At 37.5% G+C, this 26435-nt stretch overlaps 1 protein-coding gene across 1 annotated transcript in view; it reads right to left on the bottom strand.

Annotated features, from left to right (window-relative positions):
• Nucleotides 1-26435, bottom strand: part of ZNF804B (zinc finger protein 804B) — a 544519-nt gene that overhangs the window by 86043 nt on the left and 432041 nt on the right. Inside the window, exon 2 of the mRNA XM_027574973.1 lies at nucleotides 14601-14744. Within this exon, the coding sequence (XP_027430774.1) occupies nucleotides 14601-14744 (144 nt within the window). The remainder of the gene's footprint in view (nucleotides 1-14600; nucleotides 14745-26435) is intronic.

Raw genomic sequence — 26435 nt, 5'->3', positions numbered from 1 at the left:
ACATGATATATTGGGTAGGTGAAATTGAGGCAAATATGCTGTTAGCATGAGGTTTTATGCATATCCAACTAGGGATTTGGCTATTTCCTTTTCTTGAAGCTATAATTTCATCAGAGGCTAAAATTTCATCTGGTGTCCGTGTATTTACCTCCCCTGTTGACTTTGGGTTTCTCTGGAGGCTTCTTAAATAAGGTTGGAGATATGCCCTTCTTTCTGCTGTATTCATTCCTCTACCACTCTGCCGGAGCTCTACTGATGTGGTGGTAAGGTGTTGGCAGGAGGAGGTAAAGTGTTCTGTACTCCTGTGACTAGGTCTGAGCCTTTAGTGACCTGTTGGGCTACGACTTTCTCAAGTGCTTTTCAGGGCTGACCTCCTCCTCCCCTCACCATCCTTAGTGGAGACAGGAAGACTAAAGGAGGAGATGGGTATTTCTCTCCCCTGAGTTTGACAAAACAGTTTTTTTTCCCCCTTGAGGGCATGTCTTGTTAAGAAGCCCAGAGTGCTCTGATACATTTTTAAATGGAAACGTTTCCTCTTCCCCTGCCTGAAGCAGAGGGGGACTTTTTTCCTCTCTTTACTTTAAGAACAAGATAGGTCTCCTGGAGGTAAAATTTATAAAAGCCTAGTGGCCTGCTTGAGACAGCCCTCTCCCACATGAATTTTACCTCAGAGTTATCCTCACTGAGCCTCCAGCAATTTCTTGATTATAGGTTAGGTTTCCGTACACTCCTACTGATTCCCTCAAAATTCCCACACTTCAGTGTTGCTAAGTTGTAATTTCCTATATCCACCTGCCCCATTTTGGGGAAAGCAATTTGTCCTGTAAACCTCAGTTCTCTGGTAGATCCAAGAAGAGTTGTTGATTTTTCAGTTTATTTAATTTTTGTCTGGTTATGTGGATGGGAGTGACAACTTCCAAATTCTGTACATAATGGACCAGAAACAGGAAATATGTACTTATTTTTACATCTATAGAATACACAGTACCTAGCACAAATGATTTTTGAACAAATGACTGAAAGCGTGGATTACTGAATGAATGCCATATCCAACAGAATTACATGGAAATAAGAAAGAAATAATTAATTAGAACCGATTTACACATCACTCCTTGTCTTCTAGTCTCTGGCCTTATCAACATTTGTGGGCAGTGAGTTCTAGCCTGACCTACAGCTCTGCATTGTTTTGGCTACTTGATTTTAATGGGTATAATTTTATCACTTAAATTACCAGATTAACTTACATATTTATATATTAATTTATATATTTATCACTTATCAGATTAATTTATATTATATATATATATGTATATATTACCAATTCGTATATATTATCATCTAGTGCCAGATCATACTTAATAGGTAAGGAGAAAAATATTGCCATTTGTAACATCTTGAACAATGTGAAGCTATCATTAGATAGCTTAGAGAACCATATAGAACAATAGAAGCTATCATTAAATATTGCAGGATTAATTTTATGCACAATTCATTCAGTATGGAGTTGTCATAATATGCTGAAATATTATGTCAAGAAGCTAGAACGTAAGCTGAAAAAACTAAAAAAATAGGCTAGGAAAGGTAAACCTATAGATCTGCAAATGCGAAAAGCATATACATGGTAAAGAACCAAGACTGTGCTGTATGGTTTTTCATGATATCTGACATCTGAAATACGTCAAAGTGAAGTTGCTGAATTGTGTTTAGAAAGTAAAAGCCCCATAGGTGTTGTGGTTCCAAGGATCTAACGCTAGGAGCAAATTATTATTTTTTTTTCTCACTGACAAGTCTCAGCCTGAGTTTAAATCAAACGACAGAAAGTTGTATTTAACTACAAATTCATACAATCATAATTTCAGAGATAAAAGATTTATTATTAAAAAAAGATTTGGGGTACCTGGGTGGCTCAGTCAGTTGAGCATTTGACTCTTGATTTCGGCTCAGGTCATGGTCTCGGTACCATGAGTATCTAGCCCAAAGTCAGGCTCCACGCTCAGCAGGAAGTCAGCTTGAGATCTTCTCTCTCTCCCTCTCCCTCTGCCCCTCCCCCCACTCTCTCTCTCTTAAATAAATAAAATAATTTTTCAAAAGAATTTATTAGAGGTCCTCCAGGGTAGCCACCATTCGATGAAATTATCCCTCAAATAATATTCTTTTTTTTTAAGATTTTATTTATTTATTTGACAGAGGGAGAGACACAGTGAGAGAGGGAACACAAGCCCGGGGAGTGAGAGAGGGAGCAGGATTCCCACTGAACAGGGAGCCTGGTGCGTGGCTTGATCCCAGGACTCCGGGATCATGACCTGAGCCGAAGGCAGACACTTAATGACTGAGCCACCCAGGGGCCCCTCAAATAATATTCTTGAGAAATGAGCCTCTAGCTTCTCTTGGAAAGCACACCTTGTGCAATATGCCTCAATCTCCTTTACTGAGCACTTACACTATATACTAGGCCCTAGGTTAAGATGTTCACATATTTTTTCATTAATTGTCATGATAACTCTCTGAGGAATAGAGTGTTGGTTCTAGTTTACTAAGAAAAAAAAAAAAACGTATTGGCCTACAGAGGAAGGAAGGAAGGGAGGAAGGGAGGGAGGGAGGGAGGGAGGGAGGGAGGGAGGGAGGGAGGAAGGAAGGAAGGAAGGAAGGAAGGAAGGAGGGAAAGAAGGAAGGAAGGGAGGGAGGAAGGAGAGAGGGGGAGGGAGGGAGGATACGCAATACAGCAGACAAGGCAGACCAATTGCCAAGGGGAGGGCAGCTGATATTAATCCAGAAAACTTCTGCTAGAGAAGTAAAACTGGAAAAGTGGAGGATGGGACTTGAAATAAGAAAACCAGTTAAAGTTTACAAAAGAGCAGACAAGGCAACATATCCCTTAGCCTACTCTGGCAGAAAATTGAGGCTTGCTCTATGGAGATACTGAACCAGGTAGGATTTAGTCTCAGGAACATCTGATACAGCTTAGGGCTAAGCTATAAAACCATTTAAATAAGGAGATTAAATGAAAATTTGCATACAAGTGAGATTTCAAATTTCTTTCCTGCCCACGACTTTCAAAAACTTCCTAAATATTGACACTTGGAGGCCACTCAGTGAAAAGAAAAAAAAAATTACTACCCTATCACACTGTACTGAAGGTTGCCATCTGCCAAACTCAACCCATACAAATAAATTTTCCAATCAAATTTTTGGTCCCTCAGTTATAAATAGGAATGTCAGGTAAATAGCCAAGCATTACAAAATATTTGAGGAATGCCTCTAGCATGTGAACTGTGGATCAAATGTGTACTTGTTTGCTTTCTCTCTCACTCTCTGTCTCTATTTCCCCACACACATATACACACACACAATATGAAATAAGGTTCATATTGGAAAGATAGAATTGTGCAAATCTCCCAGAATGTTGACATAAGCACTAAGGCACTGAAAAAAGTAAGAAAAATAAGGAATTTGGAAGATTCATTCTGGAATTCTAATATCCAAACAAGAGAATTTTGAAAGAGAAGAAAGACAGCAGATGAGGAAATGATCCAATATACTATTAAAAAATTTCCAAAACAAATGACATGACTTTCCTAATCGAAATATTCCACGGAATGGCCTGCACAGCAATTGAAAAGAGACTCATATCAAAGTCATTGTAGGATGTTATCATATTAGGAGTCTTTGGAACAGTGTGAATGGTCCTAATTCCCAGACTGCACATGTGGCATTCCCTCTGCCTGGAATATTCTCCCTCAGATAAATCAATGGCTCCTGTATCTTCTAAGTTTTGCTTATTCTCATCTTTTCTTTAAGGTCTTCACTAAAACCCCTAATTAAAATTCTATTTGCCCAGAGCACTCCCTACACACTACACTCTTTTATTTTCCTCCATAGCACACAGGTCTATCCAGGGCTCTATATATTTTATTATTTCTATCTCCCTTTTCAAGTTTTCCTGCACCCACTTTGATGTTAGCTCCACAAGGGTGGAGATGATTGGATGGTTTCCTACTCCCAGGATGTGGAACAGGGTCTGGTCCATAGCTGGCAGTAGATAAATGTTTGTTGTGTGAAGAAATGATGAAGAGACATGTCTAAAAGTTTTCAGAAAGAAAGGATTAGAACTGAAAATGACATATCACTTTTCAACAGCAACATTAAAAGCTGAAGCCTGGTTGAAAAGTAAATCAAGTATGAGAGTAGAATAAACACATTTACATTTACTGATAGACACGGGCCCCCAAATTTTCACCTCGTGTGTATAGGAAGCTTGTGGAGACTAGGTTCCACCGAAAGGAGGAAATAAGATATGGGAAGTCATGAGATAAAGGAAATGAGAAATACAATCTTGGAAAGAAGCAAAAGCAGTCACAGGATGTTGATAAAAAGCACGGTAGCTGTGCAGCAGGAACGGAATGCAATCTACCTGGACTGGAGCCGAAAGACCGAGGACTCTACCACGCATTTCTCTAAAATAAGAAGGGGAAAAAAATCAAAATAGAACTGATCTATTGTCCCATGTATCTGATGTTTTTTTATTAAGATTTTGTCATTATATATGGTAAATAGTTCAGAGATAAATTAGTAATAGGCAGTGATACAAACCTGAGCAAATATAAAACTTAGGCAATTTCTAACTCCAGGAGAAAAGAGCTGTACAAGAAAGAAAACATAATCATAAAGTAATCATAGTACCTATGAAGCTCTGATGAAGAAAAACAATTTACAAGTCACAGTGATATAAATTCTGGGTATTGACTTAATGCAATAAAATATAAATCTTTATGGACTGACAAGATATAAGTGAAAATGTATGAAGGCAGAATAATATGTATAATACAATCACATTTTATGTTTACATTTTATACAAAAGTTTATGATTTGATGTAAATATTTAGAGACTTATCTAAAAAGATAGGGACCAAATTGTTACTATGTACTTTTATTCATTGTTCTCTACTTCTGTATTCTTTAATTTTCATGTTTTTTTGTTTGTTTGGGTTTTTTTCATTTATTTATTTTAGAGGGAGAAAGAGGGTGGGTGGGGGAAGGACAGAGAGAGAGGGAGAAAGAATCTTAAGTAGACTCCATGCTGAGCGTGGAACCCAAGATGGGGCTTGATCTCATGACCCTGAGATCACAGCCTGAGCCAAAACCAAGAGTCAGACACTTGACCTATAGCACCACCTAGACGCCGGTCTTTAATTTTTGATATAAACAAGTATTCAGGGGGACCTGGGTGGCTCAAATGGTTAAGCTCCGGCCTTTGTCTCAGGTCGTGATCTCAGGGTCTTGGGATTGAGTCCTCTTTCAGGCTTCCTGCTCAGTAGGGAGTCGCTCCTTCCTCTCCCTTTGCCCCTCCCCCCTGCTCGTGCTCTCTCTCAAATAAATAAGTAAAATCTTAAAAAAAATTTTTTTAAATAAATAAACAAGCATTCATGCATTCCTTTTAATAATTAAATTTTGTGTAAAATATAGATCCAAAACACAATTCAATTTTTACATCGTAGTTCCACTTTATTTGTGTCATAATTTAGTCATTATGTTTTTTTCATTGTATGTTTAGAATGCTTCCAGTATTTTTCTGTTTTAAACATCCTTATACATAAATCTTGAAATTCATTTGATTATTTTTCTAGAATACATGCCAGATGGAATTGTTGATAGAAAATTCCCATTTTAAAGTTTTTGATAAATAATCCAAACTGAACATCAAAAGACTGAAACACTTTATATCCTCACAAGGATTGTTTGACAGTGTTTACTTTCTCACATCTTGTCAACATTGGGTAGTAACATTCTTTTATCATATTTGACAACCTTAAAAAAAAAACTCTCCAAGTCTGTTATTTAGTTGATTATCAGTGATGTAGACCATGTGTTCATGTGTTTCAAGCCACTGACAATCTTTTGAATGCACCCATTCTCACACTTTCTCTCCTTGTCACTGCTGTAATGGTTTTGATCATCTCTTGTGGGCTCTTAGCCTCATATCTGATTACAGACCCAAGCTCTCTCCTTCTGTACCACCCCTTAAACTGCTTCTAGATTTATTTTTCTAAATCACAAATCTGATCATATCATTTGCTTGCTTAGAAGCCCTTGAAGACTAGTAATTTTCTACAAAATAAAGTCTAAAATTCTTAAAAGGGCACACCACATCAGCATTTATGAGCTAGATATTTTCTAAATTATAAAAAGGGGTTTTTATGACAACTTTTCTTCAGTAATTACAAAGAACCTGGGATTGGGGTCCCATCTTGTTTACTACAACATTCAACTTTCTCTACTTAAGAAGTGATTAGGGAATGACATCACCAAGATGGCAATTAAAATTGTTCCTGATTTTACTCCCCTTCACAAGAAGAACAATTAGTAACTATTTAAAAGCAAGATACCACAAAGAGAATCATAGAAAATGGGAGTGAGGATGAAGCACACCCCACACCTCAGTGACCAAGACAGACCACATTAGAAGGGGAAGAGAAGCAGCTACTCCTTGACCATATTGCCCCTCCCCCAGGCCAGGGAAGCACCACGTGGAGAGATCTCCCCTAAGCTTCTGGTTCCTGGGTGGGGGGTGGGGGGTGGGGAAGAACCTGGGGGAGGGGCAACCAGCACCCACAGCATTGTTGGTCACTTGTGAGAGCCCCAACTCTGATCTGGCCCTGCGGGTACTGCAGGAGAATCTGTGGGCTCCGCTACTGGGAATGTGGCAGGGCTTGCCACAATGAGCACATAAATCTCAGCGGACCCAGTTGAAATGCCCAAGTAGTAACACAAACCAGAGGCTTTGCTCATTAGCAGAACCAGATCAGTAGTGTACTCTGGCCAGGGAACTCTTTGGGGTGCAGGTCTGCCTGATTTGGATCCTAAAAATGAGGAGTTTTGCTGGCCCTAGAGCCTGGTTTGCCCAATCCAGGCTGGGAGCTGAGTTTTAGCCCCACTGGTCTGGAGAATGTCTCCAGGCTCCATCTGACCACAGGGGCTGGCCACAACTTCCCAAAGTTGTGTGGCCCAGTGATGCTTGAGCAGAGAGGTGAGTGGACAGAATGGATTACCCCCAGATCAAACCCAGTACGGGGCATACAGGCAGGGGGATTAATTCATAACAAAGGCTGAGGATACCCCCAGCTCCTCCCAGTGGGAAAGCTTGTTCAAGAAATTTAGAGTTGCCTGAAGCAACCCCTTCCCTGCCCACCCAGACAAGGGAGCTGAGACACAATTCTACCACTAGAAGAGAACAGGAGTGAGGCTCTTTCACATGGGTTTTGGCAATGATTTCTTTGATATGACACTGAAAACACAAGCAGCAAAATAAAAAAATAAACAAGTGGGTCTAAATGAAACTAAAGTACTTCTGCAAAGCAAAAGAAACCATCAACAAAGTGAAAAGATAACCTATGGAATGGGAAAAAATATTTGCAAACCATATATCTGATAAAAGGTTAATATCCAAAATATATAAAGAACTGATACAACTCAATAGTGAAAGAACCCAAATAACTCAATTTAAAAATGGGCCAAGGACCTGAATAGACCTTTTTCAAAAGAACATATACAAAAGACCAACAGTACAAAATAAAGATATTCAACATCCCTAGACATTAGGGAAATGCTGATTAAAACCACAATGAGATACCATCTTATGCCTGTTAAAATGTCCATCATCAAAAAGACAAGAGTTAACAAATGCTGGTGTGGATGTGGAGAAAGGCGAACTTTTGTGCACAGTTGGTGGAATTGTACATTGTTACAGCCACTAAGGAAAACAGTGTGGAGGATCCTTAAAAAGTTAAAAATAAAACTACCATATGATCCAGCAATTCCAGTTCTGGAACAATATATTCAAAAAATACAAAAACACAAACTCAAAAGATAACTGCACCCCCATGTTCACAGAAGCATTACTTATAATAGCCAAGACATGGATACAACTTAAATATCCATGGACATCATACAATGGAATATTATTCTGCCACAAAAAAATGAAAAAATCCTACCATTTGTGATGTGGATGAAACTTGAAGGTATTATACTAAATGAAATAAGTCAGAAAAGACAAATATTGTATGATCTCACTTACGTTAAAACTCAAAAAAAAAAAACTCATAGAAAAAGAGATCAGGGTTGTGGTTACCAGTTGTGGAGCAGGGGGAGAGGGGATTGTAGGAAGACTGTCAAAAGGCACAAAAGTCCAGTTATAAGATAAACACTAGAGATGTAATGTATATGATAAGTGCAGCTAACAGGGCTATACGATACATAGAAAAGTTAAGAGAGTAAATCCTAGGAGTTCTCATCATAAAGCAAATTTTTTTTTCTCTTGTAATCATTTCACAATAGAGGTAAATCAAACCATCATGCTATACACCTTAAATTTACACATTAATATATGTCAATTATTTCTCAATAAGACTGGGAAAAAAAGGAAGCAATCAATGGTTGATGAATGTACTGATGTAGGTCAGAGTAGCATGGCAATTGTAGAACCTTATTCGGCCACTCATTCTTTTTAAAAAAATATTTATAAAGTCATTACTTTGTGCCAAACACAGCTCTACATTTGAGAGAGACAGGGATATGCGGCCAATAGAACCAACAGTACCCTGCTCCTCTCTTTATGGAACTAATAGTAGGGAAGAGGGGACAGGGTGAAAAAAATAAAAAAGAACCTGTTTTTACAGAGTAATAAGCAATGGCGTGCTGATATACTGACACTCTGGAAAAATCAAACAAAACCCAACAAGCCCTGTTTGCAGTGCCTATGGATTCCCCACCACATACCATGGCTGATTTCTTAAACCAAGCTACCGATTGTTTAAGAACCAGCTCACAGAATTCTTATATATTGAACAAGTGGCTCTGGAGAGCCAGCATAGGTCGAGTCCAACCACCACTGAGTGCTGACAGGGTACTAAGATTTGGAGAACTGACAACTGTCTACATGAGGTAGAAGGCGAAGGAGAGATCCCTCAGAGCACGTGACACAAATGCAAAGAACCAGGAAGTTGAAGGTCAAATGGAAGAACATTGCAGAGAGATACATGCCAAATGTTTTAAGGCAGGAAAGTACTTGGCACACCTGAGATACAGAAAGAGCCAGAATATAGATTTTTAATTTATTTTTCCGTCAGGAGACAACCCTAAGATTGAAAAGCCTCTTAGCCAGGGTGAGAGCAGTATTTTAGCAAAGCCGAATGATGAGTCGGAAGCTAAGATCAGCTTTGGGTCTTCTGTACTTTTTTTGCTGATGGAGGTTCCAATTGCTGCTGGCTGACTCCAGGGGGTGGAGGATGGGGGAGGTGAGGAATATATATAGACCAGAAAGTTGGGTTTATAGAATGCAAAATATAGAGATAAGTAGTATTTTATTTTACCAACAAATATGTTTCTGAGAGTTTCCTCCCTAGATATTTGAGTTTATATTTCTTCAATCTTGCTGACCCTACAAATTAACCAGACCTTGAAGTTTTGTGGCTACATTAAGAGGACTAGTAACTTAAACATACTGTGCTGAAATATATTATTAGGCTAATTTGGGCAGTATCTGGAGAAAATATAAATCATACTGTAGGAACAAAGCAAGGCGTAACTGGACTGAATTTCTTTAGCAGTTTTGGGTCTTTTCCTCTTGGAGACAAGATGGCAAAAATGATTCTGTTCTGTTCTTTTATCCTGCGCAGGTAGAGTTGGGGAGAATCCAAAACAATATTTTAAGAATGAATCAGCTGGAGTTCAAATTCAGGCTTGACAAGTGAACAGCTCCTCCTGAGTGAAAATAAATCCAATTGTGAAGCAAAGGAAGATTAGGAGGATTAAATGTCACATGTGGAGGATCTAAAAGTGGATTTGTTTTTTATTATTGAAGATATTTTTATGGCTTATTTGTATGGGGATCAGGCTCCTTTGTTTTTTCTAAATTGAGATGAGCCAGGATGCCTCTGGGGCAGGAGAGATTTTTGCTGCATGTGAGGATGTGTGGTTTTCATTTCAGTATTATGCACTTGCGGTTCACCATCTTGAGAAAGGAATTATGACTTGTGGATAGTCTCACAAGGAATTAGTTGTTATTAACATGTTAGTTATATTAATAGTTACACTGCTGTCTTCATCCAAGTGACTATAATTTGTATATACATTCAAATTGCTTTAGTAGTAATGCTCAACATTTATACGGAATTATAAGAAGTTCAAAGCAATAGCTAACATAACTTGAGTTATTTCCAAAAACGTGAGTTATATGAGAGTTGGGTTGTCAAAGCTTTTAGAAATTAATTTTTCCCCTTGTTGAATAAATATAAAAAAATCAGCTTTTTTACTGTTAAGCTATCCTTTTCTATCAATAATACCTAAGAAAAATATCTTAATTTTTGATCAAATTATAGAAAAATAATGTTAAATGCCAAATGGAACTAATTTAAAGCTATGAATCTCAGACTATTTTACTTTATTCTTTAAAGTTACGTATTGACTTACTTCTCTAGAATTACAATATATCTCTGCATAATATAATCCTTGTAATAAGATAACACATGATACTGCTATTTAGATACAAGATAATATAAAAGCTTTAGAAATCACTTACTGAACTGAAGGATCCTAAATAATTATAAGAATTCAGTTTCCTTTGCTTCCAGCTCTATGCTATTCTATTAATGAATAACAGACTTAATTTCATGTGAATTTAGATTCACTTCAAAGTATACCAAAAAGACCATCTTGTTGGAAGTTTAACAGAAGAGGCCAGATATTTTGTCTGAATCCACATGGAAAATAAAATTATAGAAGCTATTCATATTACTCAGGCCAAAAAATGCTCTCAGCCAAATCCTCACCACTATCATTATAATCATCATCACAATCAAGAAGAGCCCTTACTGAAGCAAGAACCAAATAGACATATTTAGCTTTGGGATTTGAAAAAAAAAAAAAAAAGACATGCATGTTTTACTTTAGTGCATACTTCTTTTTTCCGTACATAAAACTCAGTTTCATTTAAAATTCAAGCTATTGTCAAAATTTTGGGCTAAAAGAAATCTTTAGATAAAAGTATTTCAACATTACCCAAGAAAGCAGTTTTCCAAGGTCTACAGCAACTTTAATTATTCCATTGTTTTCCAAAGCGGGCAGCTTGGACAAAATTCTGCACAATGTTAATAAGTTTTGATCAAAGAGAATTTGGAAAATGCTGTTAAATCCGCTTACCATGAGATTTCAGCTCTTTGAATATCCAGATATAAGTTGTCAATCTATTCATTAAATACACAGGAGCATATGTTGAAATACAGCCACGAGATGGGAGGGCATCCCAGGCAGAGGGAAGATTATGAGCCAAGATGAGCAGGTGGGAAAGCATAAGGCATCTTTTGAGAAACTGTAGGGAAATTCTGGAGTTGCAGGAGATAAATCTGGAAATGGAAGCAAGAGCCAGACTGTGGACATTTTGAATTGACAGACTAAGTAGTTCAGACTTTTGAAAAAGTCAGTCATCACCCATTGAATGTGATAGTTTGAGAAGATTAATTTGGCTATAAATGGATAGCCTGGTTTGGAGGAGGGAAAATAATGGAGGTGGGGAGTCCAGTTCAAAGGTCCCAGCAGATTCAAGAGTGAGATTAAATATGAATGGTGAAAAGAGATTCCAAAATGAAAAATGAGAGCAAGATCTATTGCAAAAGAAGAATGAGAGAAACGAGAAACAGTTTCAAAGATTTTTAAAGAGCTCTTCAGGATAGTGATGGTGACTTTGGTGGCCATAATGAGTCTTTGGCAGTTTCTCTGTGTTCCACTCATGCTTTATAACTGCCACATGTCCTGAGAGAGGTTTCTATCATATAGGACCTACCATCCTTGACTACATGGTTAATTTCTATTCATTCTTTAAAAATCCCAGCTCACTTGTCATCTCTTCTTTCTTAAATCAGTTTTATAGGTTTTCTTGGTATCTTAGGTATACAGTTTCTAGAACACTTAAACCAATGTATTTTAAAGGTAGGTTGACATGTCTGTCTCCCCAGTTAGAATGCAGGCTCCCTGAAGTTAGAGACCAAATTGGTCCATTTTTCACAACTAGCACAATAGTACATAGCTGAAACTCAATCACTGGTGAAGGAACATAACCAAGGAAGGTTAGAATGCTGGTAAACCTACAGGAAAAAAAAAACAAAAACAAAAAACAGAAATAGATGCACAGATGAAATAAAAGGATTGAGGAAAGGTGGTTTTTTCCAACATGTTGGAAAGTCAATGGAAATAAGACTGGAGAAACTAATAAGGGAAATGATCAGGCAGAATTTCAGAGTACAAGGGAGGCTGTGGCATGCAGATAAGGTGTGGAGAATTCATCCCCTTTATAGTCCAAACACTTTCAACAGTTTTGAAAAGATGCCCTGTGCTCTTCTATTTCCTCGCCTTAGATTCTTGTGTTTCCACAGTCAAGGATGCCATCCCATCTTTAGCCTCCATTTCAACATCTCCTCATGCGTGTTTAAAGTACAGATCAATGTAGCTATCCCATGAGAACCTTCTCTGGTTACTTATATACTGTATGTATATATACTGAGAATTTATATATATGTGGCCTAAAGACCACCTACATAAAATCCTCTGGGAGTGATTCTTATAGGGAATTTCTCTTTATAGACATATATCATCTAATAAATGACAAATGGATGATAGAATCATTTTACAACTCCAAATGAAGTAAGGGATTTAAACAAATGATCATCTATGGCTACAAAAAACATTAGTGGAAAAATGTAAGTGATGTACTTAATGATGGATGGTTCAAACTGGTAGCATCCAAACCCATTTCTTAAACTTACAGTCATAAAAATAGAGACAACTAAACATCATATGCCTCTTTATGGAAGGATACAAAATGCCTTGTGATATATTTTTGCCAAGAAAAAAATGAACTGGAATTTGTTCAGATCTCTATACGTAACAATCAGTTTAAAAGAAATACAGAAGACACAGAAAATGAAAAAAGACAGCACTGGGTTGCATTCAGCAAAACCCTGAATATGTCCAGTTTTCTCAGCAAATAAATTGCAAGAAATCAAATGTAAAAAGGAACTGGAAAACCTATAGTTTAACTATATATTAAAAGAATCTTAAAGACGTGTCAACCAAAAGTGTGGATGTTTTTGGATCCTGATTTCAAAAAACCCGAATTTAAAAATCATTTATGAGACAACTAAAGAAAAAAGATCACCAACTGTTATTAAGATACTACTGTTACTTTTTAGGTATGACAGAGGCTATGTTGTGTAAGCACCATTCTCCATCGTGAAACACTTTCAGACGAAATAACATGATGCCTGGAATTTGCTTCAAAATAATACACGGTGGCAGCGGGTGGGGGGGGGAGGGGTGGGGGTCGAAAGGAAAGGAGATCGAAGCTGGAGCTGGATGGTAGCCACGTAGTTCAGTTTTAAATATGCTTGGAAAGTTCCATTTTGTATCATTTTAAAATGCAAGTTCTTGGGCCCCCTCAGAACTACTGAATTACAATACTGGAAGGAAAGTCTGGGAATCTGTGTTATTCAGTTCCAAAGTGATTATGATGCACACTAAGATTTGGGAATCACAGTCCTAAAACAGTTTATTCCAGGTCCTTCCTCTTGTCCAAGAAATATGGCCAATTATCGATACATGCTACATCTTTAAAGATAGAAACCGATTCCTTGCATCTCTCAAGGCCAAGGATTTTGGATGCACTCAGAAAATACTGGCAACGTTAGTCAAGATATTTATTGTTGTTTACTCTGAATAAATATTTTAGGTCTAGATCATACAAGACTTACCCACACGTTCCAAGATATCAGGTCCGTTTGGCATCAGGAGTGTGTACCTCCTCACAGCTGTCAGCAATAATCCTCTGGCCAAGTGGGATTTCTTTCTTAGGGGTATTTAACACTCCCAATTCCTAAATGGCCAATATCTCCATACCTCATGCAACAAGGATAAAATCTAACAGAATAAGAATAACAGCCTCCTCTCTCACAGAGAGATGGAAATAGAGAATATTAGCAGCCATGTATAGACTATCTAAACCAATAATGTATACATATGACCTCTTAAGAAAAAGAAATGAAGCATTTCTATCTGAATTACCTCTCAACTTAGCCTCCCTGAATTTTTGTTTGTTCATTTGCAATGGTTCATCTAGTAAGTTAACCATTTTGACTCTCTTAAGAGGGTATTCTTTATTTTTTCCCCACAGTCCTAGGATTCCCTAAACCTCAGAAGTTTTGAAAGAACACTATAATCAATTCTGTCCAGTGTTCTGGTTCTGCCACTGACTAGTTAGGTGGTTTTAAATGTGACACTCTTTTTACTGGGTTCTGGTTTCCCCATATGTAAAATTCTCAAATAAATATCAGTCTACTTTTAGATCATCTTTAAATTCACCTACAGGTTTACAATACTTCTAGGAAAAAAAATATTTCACCTAACACTTAGACAGAAAACAAACTTTGAAGAAAAATAAATAAATAAAACGGTTTCACCTCAGTATCTTAGATGACAATAAATAAGGCCGAATGCATACATTCTATTCTGAAGGTATAAATCTAGGAATGAAAAGGATTTCCCACACTTCGGCTTACCTGCTTATGAGCGTGATCGTAAGAATTAATATGATTGTCAAACTCCTGGTGCTTGTGATACTGCTTGTCACATAATTCACAGTAAAAGTTTGCCTTTACATCTTCCAGGGCCTTTGCTGTGGACTTCTCCTTTTCTGGAAAATCCTTTAAAGAAGGCAAAAATGTTGGTTATATTTCTCTCTAATAGCATAACTAGATCTCATGTTAATCAAGTTGTTATTTAATTTTACTGTGACTTAAAGAATATGGTGAGACTCATCAGTTTTTGGAAATTCATGGCACTCTGGAAATAACTTTCAGCTCAGCCTTATTCCTAACTTATCAACCAACACATAATGAACTCTCTCAAAGAAGCCCACAACTGGGGCGCCTGCATGGCTCAGCTGGTTAAGCGGCTGACTCTTGGTTTGGGCTCAGGTCATGATCTCCTGGGTCATGGAATGGAGCCCTGTGTTGGGCTCCCCGCGCAGAGAGAGTCTGCTTGAAAATTTCCTCCTTCTGGAAAAATGAAGGGTGCGGGGGAATCGGAGGGGGAATTGAACCATGAGAGACCATGGACTCTGAGAAACAAACTGAGGGCTCTAGAGGGGAGGGGCGTGGGGGGATGGGTTAGCCCAGTGATGGGTATTAAAGAGGGCACGTACTGCATGGAGCACTGGGTGTTATATGCAAACAATGAATCATGGAACACTACATCAAAAACTAATGATGTAATGTATGGCGACTAACATAACATAATAAAATAAAATTAAAAAAAAAAATTCCTCCTTCTGCCATTCCCCCAACTTGCATGCCTTCACTCTCTCTCAAACAAATGAATAAATCTTAAAAAAAAAAAAAAAAAGCCCACAACTGCAGTCTGGTCATTCTCTTCCCCTCCATTTTCAGGTTGTGGTTCTGCTGACTCAGCACCATTTCCTCTGACACTCCAATGACGGATCTCAAACACAAGCTGCCACTATGTCTGTGGAGCACCCATTAGTGCGAGGTCTCTTTACTATAATATTTAAGGGAGACATTGATTGCATTGTCTTACATCCTTCATCTACTGCTTCATGTATTTTAGCCTCACTGAAATTGTCAGTATTGGGACTTGCTATTCTCAGCACACGATGCCTATTCCCACCTGGTTAAATCGGTGAGCTCCTACTCCCTTCCTAACACCCAGCTCTTTGTCCCCTCTGGAACGCTTTCCCATGACTTTACCAGGAGGACAAAGCCTCCATTTTGTTGCTTGTTACCAAACACATCTACGACCATTCATAAACTTTCCTTCTTCTTATATTACCTCATATATTTTTGTGTTTCACCCAGTGCCATCTTCAGCCAAGTGATCTGTCTACTCCACACAGTCTCCATGGGTGATCTTCCTTCACACTACAGCTAGGGTCTTATTTATCCATCAGCTCTGACTCCAGGATAAGCTTCTTCTACAGGCATTGGTTCATGCTAGATGCTGCCAATGGGTTTACCACATATTTTTCAAACAATTTTGACTATGCTCTCTCTCAAGCAGTTTTGGTCACATGGTTCCTCTGCTTAAACTCCTCCCAAGCAGGGAAGAATAAAGTCAGAGGTATTATAATAGCATTGTGTGGTGGCAGATGGCAGCTATACTCGTGGTGAGCATATATATAGAGAGATGTTGAATCACTATGTTGTACACCTGACACTAACGTCACTTTGGGTGTCACTTATACTTCACTTAAAAAAAATAATATAATCCTCCTGAATTCTCTCAATGCCTATAGAATAATAGTGATGAATACTCACTGAGCATAAACTATGTGCCAGTTATTAAGCTAAGTATATGATGAATTCTCTCATTTATTCCTCACACTAACCCTATAAAAATAAGTTCTTTTTTTAATCTACATCTTACAAATATATTAATCCTCACTTAGAATCACACACTCATGGTCACTGAGTTAGTAAGTAGAGGGGGGAATTTGAATTCAAATACCCTATGCCTAACTCCCTTGTTAATAAACAGTTGTGCTTTAGTATCTCCCTTAGGGCCAGTCCTCTTAATGCACCATACAAACTCCTTCCTACCTCATCAGTGTCATATTGTATCAATCCCTGCTCCCATATTACCCTCTTTAATTCTATCATCAGACATGTCACATGATATTAAATGATCTGTTTTCAGGTCATTCGAGGGCAGGAACTGTTTTATTCATTTTTGCATCCACAAAAATATGCCAAACATATTGTCTAGCACAGAGTTACCTATTTAATATGTATTACAAAAATTAATGAATAATAGTAGCTCACAGGTTTATGCCTCCATCACTCTGCAAGTTTTCCATTATCCCCATGCCTAAATAAAAGAATGACTGGCACATGGATGATATCAAGTAAATATGCATAAAAAATGAATGGACAAAATAAAGGATGGATTTTAGTTCTGTTTCTCTAAAATGACTAACCCTCTATAGAAAGAAATCAGGCGATAAACCTAAATCTCAGGGCCGTTGCTGACCAGATAAGAAAGCAAGCACAGGGAAGAGAAGCAGATTATCACAGGGTTGGGGTGAAGAGATGGAGCAATTAATTTGGACATGGAAACAGAATGATTCAAGCCCAAATATAAGTGGCTAACACACATGGCACGAAGGCAGGAAGGACATGAGTACCATTCACAAACAACAAAACTAGACCAAACATCTACAATGCCTATCTAAGAGAGTGAAAGCAGGAATTTGGTTATATTATCAGCTGATGGGGCATATAAAAACTACTGACAGGATGTAACCAGTAATGAGAATGTGGACCTCAATTTCAGGACAAAAACCCAGTTGCTCAAAGAATGGAAATAATGGCTTGTTAATGGTGTCCCTTGAGAGTTGAGGCAGAAGTAGAGCATTGAGGTAGAGCTCAACCTTTGGAACCGTAGGCTTACATCAGGGGAAAGCGTTCGTTCTCATCCCCTCTTTCTCACTAGGATTTTTTTTTTACATGTCCTTTATATGTTGTATACAATTTCAAAGGCTGCACTGGAACTAGGGACTTCGTGGGTTTACTCACAGTTTTTCTTCCTTTATTATAACACTGGAATAAGAGCCTTAGAAAAGTGACCATGTGCCTTGGACATTGAGCACTTCCTCCTCAGTGCTCAAAAGTGCCTCAGCTTCACTAACGGAGGCAGGCTGGCAACTGAGAATTGAGAGTGGCGAAAAATATAGTTTCATATTATTCCAGATTATGTAGAGGATTTTATAACAACAGCTCAATGACCAGGGGTGAGGCTTCCTCAATTACTCTTGGTATCTTCATTTAAACAGCATTTATTTCTAAAACACCCTTCAATTATGATATTAAATGAATTTCAGTGTAACATATTGTACTTATAACAGAGTTCTACCAATATTTTCACCATCTCCTATGAGTGTTCACGTTTTACAGTCATCAGACTAAATTATATACCCCATTTCTTACTTCATTTTTCTTGCCAGGAAGAGGTAACAGCTATTCCCAATTTCCTTCCTTCTAGGGGATGAACGATATTCCCCAGGATGTATCCTAGTACCCTTATTAAGAGAGGAGGAACACACATGGAATATAAATGCCATTAGCAAAGCATACACACGGAGTTCACAATCCAGTGGGTCTATCAAGTCCAGAAGTAAGAGCATAAATTTAAAAGCAGATGAGTGGAGGTCAGAAATGGGGAAGCTGAGACCTGAGAAGAGAAATCTCGCGCACAGGAGAACACAAGCCAAGAGCTGGGTAGGGCTAGAAGAATCACAGAGGAAAAGAAAAAAAATAAGCTTCCTTAAGCATCTTTGGCAAAACTGGAAACTGAGGTTGGAGCTATAGCTGACTTTTAGTTAAAGAACCATAACCCAGTAGCCTGTGATATCACCCAGAGTGAGGTGAGCCCGTTCTCAAGTGTGAAGTTGGAGCTGAGTTGGTCTAGCTGTATGTACCAGAAGGCTGGAAGGTAAGGGCTCAATCTAGTAGACTAGAAAGGGAGGTATCACGTAGTCTAAGTACCATTTAGAAGGCAATTTATGTTTAGTAATTTCATGAGTTCTATCAAATCAGGCAATGGTAAAGCAAGGCACACTTTCCACTGTGTCATGCTGCTTCATCCATCCATCTAACCACATACTCATCCAACCAACCATTAAGCACTGATACATTCAAGAATTGCTAAAAAGAGAATTACCCTACAATCCAGTAATCGCACAATCTGGTATTTACCCCCCAAATACAAAAGTACTAATTCAAAAGGATATATGCACCCCTATGTTTATTGCAGCATTATCTACAATAGTCAAATTATGGAAGCAGCCCAAGTGTCCATGGACAGATGAATGGATAAAGAAGATGTGGTACCTACTTACAATGGAACATTCCTCAGCCCTAAAAAAAAGAATGAAATCTTGCCATTTGCAACAACATGCATGGAGCTAGAGAGTATAATGCTAAGCGAAATAAGTCAGTCAGAGAAAGACAAATTCCATATGATTTCACTCATATGTGGAATTTAAGAAACCAAACAAATGAACAAAGGAAAAAAAAGGTGGGGGGGGGGGAGACAAGCCAAGAAACAGACTCAAGTACAAGGAACAAACTGACAGTTACCAGAGGGGAGGTAAGTGGGGGATGGGTGAAAAAGGTGAAGGGGATTGAGAGCACACTTATCATGATGAGCATTGAGTAATGTATAGAAGTGTTGAATCACTATATTGTACACCTGAAACTAATACAACTTTGAATGTTAACTATACTGGAATTAAAATTGAAAACTTAATAAAAAATAAAAATAAAATAAATAAAGATAAATAAAATTTTGTTATTTAACAACAACAAAAAGCAACTGTTATTAAGCAACTTCTAAATGTCAATTTCTTAAAGGGCCTTGACCTCAGAAATGTACAGTCTGAAAGGGGACGATTACATGTAAAATGCTGAACGACTGTAAATTGCAATAGAGTGATGATCACAAATTGTTATAGAGCATTACCTAGTTTGGACTAGTTAAGAATAATTAGAGGAAAAAGTCATGGTGTTTTTTTCTCTTTCTCACGTAGCATTAGATACATGGTAAGCACTCAGAATGTTCTTGTCTTTTTGTTAAATGATAGGATACTTTCACTGGTCAAATAACTTGGAAGGCAACTTAAGATGACATTTGTTCTCTGAAATAATTACACAATCTTTAAATATAGAAGAGACACAGAATAAATATGAAAGATGTAAAAATAGCTATTCTCAGTATCAATAAATTTAAAAAATTAAAAAATGAATAAAATTCACAATAATACACTTGACACACAAGACTTCACATACAATTCTACCATTGATTTGCTAGTTACTCAAAGTTCTCTTCTCACACTTTGCCTAAAAGAGGGAGCTTTAGAAGCTTATTTAACAGAAAAAAACTAACATTTATGAAGTGAAAGAAAGCTTCATTTTAACTGTTCTCAGTGGTTCATTAAAAGATTGAAAATGAATTATAAATTGAATATGACAGTTATCTTAAGAAGAGTCATTTTTAAAACATTAGGTATTGCCAGGGGGCATTTTATGTTTCAGTTCAGTAAGAATTCTGTAGTAATTAATTACTTTTAATAATTAATATTTTGGGTGCAGGGAGAGAAAAATGTACTTTTTTACACCAAGAATTTTACATTCATGCAAATAACAGGTATGTCTGTAATGTGGCAAGAATGTTGCCTGGAGAAAGGCATTTAATTAGAAATATGGGTGTTCTGCTACCAAATTATTTTATTATTGTAATGATGATTACACAGTAACACCCCCGGAGCATTCGCTGTAAACCAGAAATCTGCTAAGCGCTTCCACACTTGTTAACTCCCTTAATCTTCACAATAACCTTATAAAGTATTATCTATTATTATTCCAAACAAAGATATGGAAGGCAAGGCACAAGCATGTTTAGAAACTCGCTCAACATTGAAAGGCAGAAACTGGATTAAAAATCAGATTTGCCTGACTTCAGAGCTATTAATCACCATGCTAAAGGCTGCCCCAATTACTTAGCCTTCATCCAGATGCCACAAAATTTCAAGCTGCCTTTTCTAACTTTTTGTAGATTTGGGATGATGCAGAGGCCCTAGTTCCCAGAGAGAGTAAGGGGAGTAATTATAATTTTAAAAATCTATTAAGCTCTTGAAGCTGAGAGATAGGCACTGGGAAAATCCAAGATGGTCCTCTTGTTTCGACTGTTTGTGAATATGTGCCCTGATTATTAAAAAGGAAGAGAAAAAATCAATTGCTGTTCTTCATATCTCCTTGATGGTAATACCAGCTCAGAGCTTTGAGGATTGAATTCATATTCTTTGTATGAAAGCTCACATTTGACCTTTCACTGTTATGTGTAAGAGATTGCTTTAAGAATTCTAATATTCCCTAACCTGTTCTATTATATCGGTCCCAAATAAAATCCTGCTTCAAAAAGAGTGCGTTCCTTTTCCCCCACCCCCACCCCCGATTAAGTGGCAGTGGATTCAGAAAACTCTTTTGGTCCCCATTGTCTTCCTGAATCTCTGCAACAGACTGGGTAATGGAAAGCTCACTTTAGAGAGCTTTATTCACTTATTTATTTTATTTTTGTGATAGGGAAAAATTATTCCTTGGAGCATGACTAGCTTGAATCTCAGCCTCTCTCTTCTAGCAGTTTCAGTTATTTCAGTATAAATTAAGGCGAATAATGAGTGGCTTGCAGGATTGCTGTGAGTATAAAATGAGTTTATTTTTATGGAAGCACTTAGTAGAGGGCACACTAAAAGTAGGAACTTGATGTCCAGAGATTCTGTGTGTGTATGTGTGTGTATATGTATGCATGTGCACATCATTATATGCATGTGACACTAGAAAATTATTTAAAAAACAGTACCATTTTCCCAGGAGTCTACAAAGCAACTTTCATTTTCTGATAGCAATTTGAGCAAGTGAGAGGAGCCCTTCTCATTCTCACCCCCCCCCATCTCAAGGACCACCAATCTCTAATGGAGAACATTACAGCCCTCATCAGTCAATCTCTGCTCATAAATGCAAATTTGGCTGATATAGTTAGGATTTTCAGATGTTTTTATCTCATAATTGCTTAACTTTGGGACATTTTTGGAATACGACACAATGTCAAGAGATTCCCCCATGTGCTCAGTTAACATTAATATCACTAATATTGATTTTCCTAAAGATGTGACTTGCTTCTTTTATAGAAAGAACGGTCTTTGCATTATATAGCATCTACCATGGCACTTGTTACTTAGAAAAACTCAATAAATACTTGCTGAATAAGTGAAACTAATGAATTAAAAAAAGCAGAGAATGCTATTCCCACTACATAGATAGCATGGCCTGCCTGGACAATGTACATCTATCATGAATTAAATTGTCGAGATAATGGGAGAATAAGCAGATGAGTATGATTCTAAACACATGGAACTTTTAGACTTTTAGAACAATATCTTTTTTTAAAAAAAAGTAGATTCTGAGGTCTAAGGAGCTTACTGAAGAACTACCCTAAAGGAAGGAAGGGGAGCTCTGCACACAGATTCACAAGCAGAATTACAGATTCTTGACTTTCAGTACTCTTCCCATTTTGCCATAATCCACTCTTCTCATTACAGTTCATTAAGAATCAAGTGTTGGTTTCCCAGACTTGAAGTAGAACTCTACCAAAGTTACACCATTCCGTCAATGCCCAGGGAAGTATGATGTCAGCCACTTCCTAGACTTGAAAGAGAGCTTTTCCCCTCTTATTAATAATTCACTTAAGGTGCCCAGATTAGAAGATAAATACAACCACATTAAATATATGAACTTGCCTCTGGGTAGCATGGTTTGGAGACGATTCAGCATCATTTCTAATTTGGACAGAAATGACAGATTTCTGACTTACGGGCAAGATGGCAGAGTGATGACTGCATTCCTGCTCATGAAGTAACAATTAAATACTTAAAGTTTGCTTGTATAACTGCTTATTTTGGAAAAGCTTCCTAATTGGCTGCATTCGAACAGAGACTATTTTTGAAAAACACATGCATTTCCGCTAGAACCACTGTTCATCAGCATTCTGCCAACTGTATCTTCCTCAGCATAAATTAATATACAGTTCTTCCCCCAGAAGAACAATTTAGAAAGAGACTAAGGCAGTTCCAGATGCACCCTAAGATAATCATAACAGTAGCTATTACTTCACTGCTTACCTGTGCTTGTCTGCAATGGAGGCAAAAAGGGGCAGGTATAATTTTCAGATTGCTTATCGATCGAATACAGATGCTACAATGCACATGTTTTAAAGGTCATGTATTGGTTTGCAGAGGTTTTTAACAACCAATGAAATGGTAAAATACACATCAACTGATAAGCCTTGCTGGACACAACATAATATTAGCTCATCAAGGTGCAAGGACCACCAATCTCTAATGGAGAACATTCCAGCCCTCATCAGTAAAACCAAACAGTATATTTGCGTTGAAGAGAAAAAGAGGATGCATGAGAAGATATGTAAATTAACCCAGGGTCAGGGAAGTGGTTGAATCCATTAAATAGCAGTCCTTGGCCTGCTAACACCCATTAGTGAAAACACAAATGAATAAATATAGCGAGTGAAGGAATAAATACATTTGATTTCTTTCTCACTTTTTGCCTGGTTATAGTGCTAAAGGGGAGAGAATTGGAACGTCCGAAATATGGATGGTGGTGTCAAAACCCATATAACTGTACAACTCAAGAGTGAACCCTAATATAAGCTGCAGACTTTGGCTAATAACAATGTATCATTGTCAGTTCATCAGGTGGAACACACTAACCCACCACACAACTGCAAAATGTCAATAATAAGGGAGATTAGTTTATGGGAATTCTCTGTGCTTCCTGCCCAATTTTTCTGTACACCTAAAATTGCTCTTGAAAAAATAGTCTCTTATTTAGGAAAAAAAGTATACAACTAAATCACAATTTAATAGTCTTACCTTCCCTGAACTCAAAGTAAAACAACGGACGGTGTAAGAATAATCAAATCTATGCTATGTTATGCATACAGCTGAGTTTGAGGCATGCCAAATGACAAATGTGAGCTTCTTTGTGTGGAGAAATCTTGAGACTCTCAGTTCCCCTCTGTCATTTTCCATGAGACAAAGAGCAGCCCTTGCCACTCTTCCAGAAAAGCATGACCTACAATCATTAGATCCACTAGAAATTCAAGGGCAAAATTTCTACATTTGAAAGAAAGATTCTAGGATGTATCTATTGTGCGGGTGTGTAAAATATGATAAGAAAAGGAATTTTCTTCCTCCAAACTGACAATACGGTCCCATTTATAAAGGGAGTAATTACCACCCCATCCATTCAGCCCACAGATATGTATAACTGTGATGAATATAGATATATTGCATTCATCTAAACTGAATACATTTAAATGAATACATCCATTGTGCATTAGACAGAAAGTACCTTCATTTAGCCATTACTCCTGCTGTAACTACTTATTGTAAAAAGGCAATTAATAGTGTCTGATATTTCATTTTCTAATATAAGAGAAATCGAAGAAAAATGTCAGGTAACTAAGTTTTCTAGAAAGTTGCAAGTGACACCTGCTCAATTACAAACCGTTTTTTAAAATTCAATATTTCTAACAGTTATCGAGGGGAGAAATGGTCATTCCGAGTTGCTGATCTACATGTTGTTTCGCCTTTGCTTGGGAACTGACTATAAGTGTGTTCCCTTAAACAGGTTCAGGTGATTGTCAAGTAAGTTCTCATTCCCAGGCCTTCTCTGTCTGTTCTGGGGCTAATAATCTGTATGGTTCTAAAAAATTGTGTTTTACATTCTATATGTATTAAAAACAGGCCCAGAAACTCCCGAAGTGATGGACCGAAATAGTATAATGGCAATGGCTTTAAGGACATGAAAGACAGATAAATGCCAATTCCAAGGACATTGTCTCTGTTTTCCTGAATGTCTGCTATCATGTCTGATAAAAAGACTGCTACATTTGGTTTACTTGTTCTATAACCCAGAGATGTTTAAAAAGTGACTGTGCTCACAAAGACACTTCATTATTTCAAACTGGCTGCTCCAGGCTTCTATCTATTGCAATTCTAATAGGTAATTTACTTTCAAACTTTGAGAAAACTAGCAATTGTGAAAGAAGTATGCTGTACAGAAGCTCTGTACTCAAATCTTGCAATATTAACTGCAACCTGGGAAAATGTGTCAAAGAGAGGAAAATCTATTAAAATGCTAGTTTGGGAAAAAGGCATTCACATGAGCTCAGGGAAATGCTGTAAACTAGATAATGTTCATTTCAAGATCATGAAAAGATGTACAAAACTTTGGCTCCACTGTCATATAATTTGGAAGAAATATTTGTCACTTATATTTTGTCCATTTATTATGATTCTCACAGAACTTTGCAAAATGTGGCTTAGTGCCTTCAGAAATCCCTAAAAGGAAAGTCTGTATACCAGTTTTATGGGTACACACTTGCTTTTTTGAAAACAACCTAAAAACACTTGTCAACTGAAGGCAGAAACCCTGATTAACTAGGGAAGTGTGGCCAAAGTCGAATTGTGTCATAATGGTGGTACCAAAGGTACATCCCACCCAGATATGGCAAATAGACTATAGTCGTTACAGATTTTCGCAGCTGCTTGAGCATTTGGAGGATCTGTACTTACTGTTAACACCAGGACCAATTTAATAAGCCATACAGCTGTGCCCCAATCTATTGTGTGTGTGTGTGTGTGCGTGTGTGTGTGCGTGTGTGTGTGTGTGTCTGCATGCACACAAAGGTGTATGTGCTTTGGACAGAGCCCGTCTAAACACAGAGCAAGCTACAATAAAACAGAAGTTGTGGGCCCATCATAAAAGTAGTGGAATACAAAAGTGAGAATCATTATAGAAGCATGTCCCTGGAAAGGACTTCAGAAATCCTTCTCCAGATAAAGGGATTTAATCCAGAATTTTTATGGTTTGCCCAGGCTGGTGTGGGATAAGTAGCAGATCTAGGATGAGAACTGAAGTTCTTGACTTCTATCTTTGAGACCAGTGGTAGGGCAATTAAAACTATCTCTTCATTTGGAAAATGAGATAGAACTAAGGGACTAGATTTTTGTGTTTCTGAAACTCAAGAAGTATAAACGAATATTCAGAGTCTTTAAGCTGATATAGATGTAGACATAGATACAGATATTCTCTTTCTTTTCTTCAACCACACAATCAAAATCTATTTAACAATATATTTAGAAAATTAGGTTCTTGCTCTTGCAATGCCAGAAATAGAAAATTTTCCATTTTAAACTCTCGTCTACAGAAGGAGAATCACCCTCAAATATAGGACCCCTCTTCCCCTTATTCCCCTGAGCTTAAAAAAACAAGCATTTATTAGTCCACAGATTGTTAGTTACTGAGAGTTATTGGTGATTGAGCACTGAATTTAGCCAGTGCTAAAGACTGACTCTAGAAAGGAAGAAGCTACCTTCTTTTCTGATATTGGAGGGGTATCTGAGATGGAAAGGAAGAAAAAGCAAAAAAAAAAAAAAAAAAGAATTCATACCTCGGACCGTTTTTTAAAACTTTTCTATGCTACCCTTGAAGGAGTTCAGTATAGGGTAAGGATTTAGTTGTGTTATGAAGGTTTGTATTAGTTACTATGCTATTCTACTATACAAGAAAATGTAACACACAATTCCTGTTTGTAGCACACAGTTCCTGTTTTCAAAGACTCTCAGACCACCTAAGGGGATAGAATTAATTCATAGATTGCAAGCCACAACACAAAGGGATATATAATTATTTGGTGGGGGTTTAAAGTGCTCTGTATTTAGAGAAGGGAACGAGCCATGCTGT

This window comes from Zalophus californianus, chromosome 12 (assembly GCF_009762305.2).
Source record: "Zalophus californianus isolate mZalCal1 chromosome 12, mZalCal1.pri.v2, whole genome shotgun sequence".
Taxonomy (NCBI): Eukaryota; Metazoa; Chordata; class Mammalia; order Carnivora; family Otariidae; genus Zalophus; species Zalophus californianus.
Note: the sequence above shows the minus strand (reverse complement) of the source record. Positions and strands in the feature narration are given on the sequence as shown.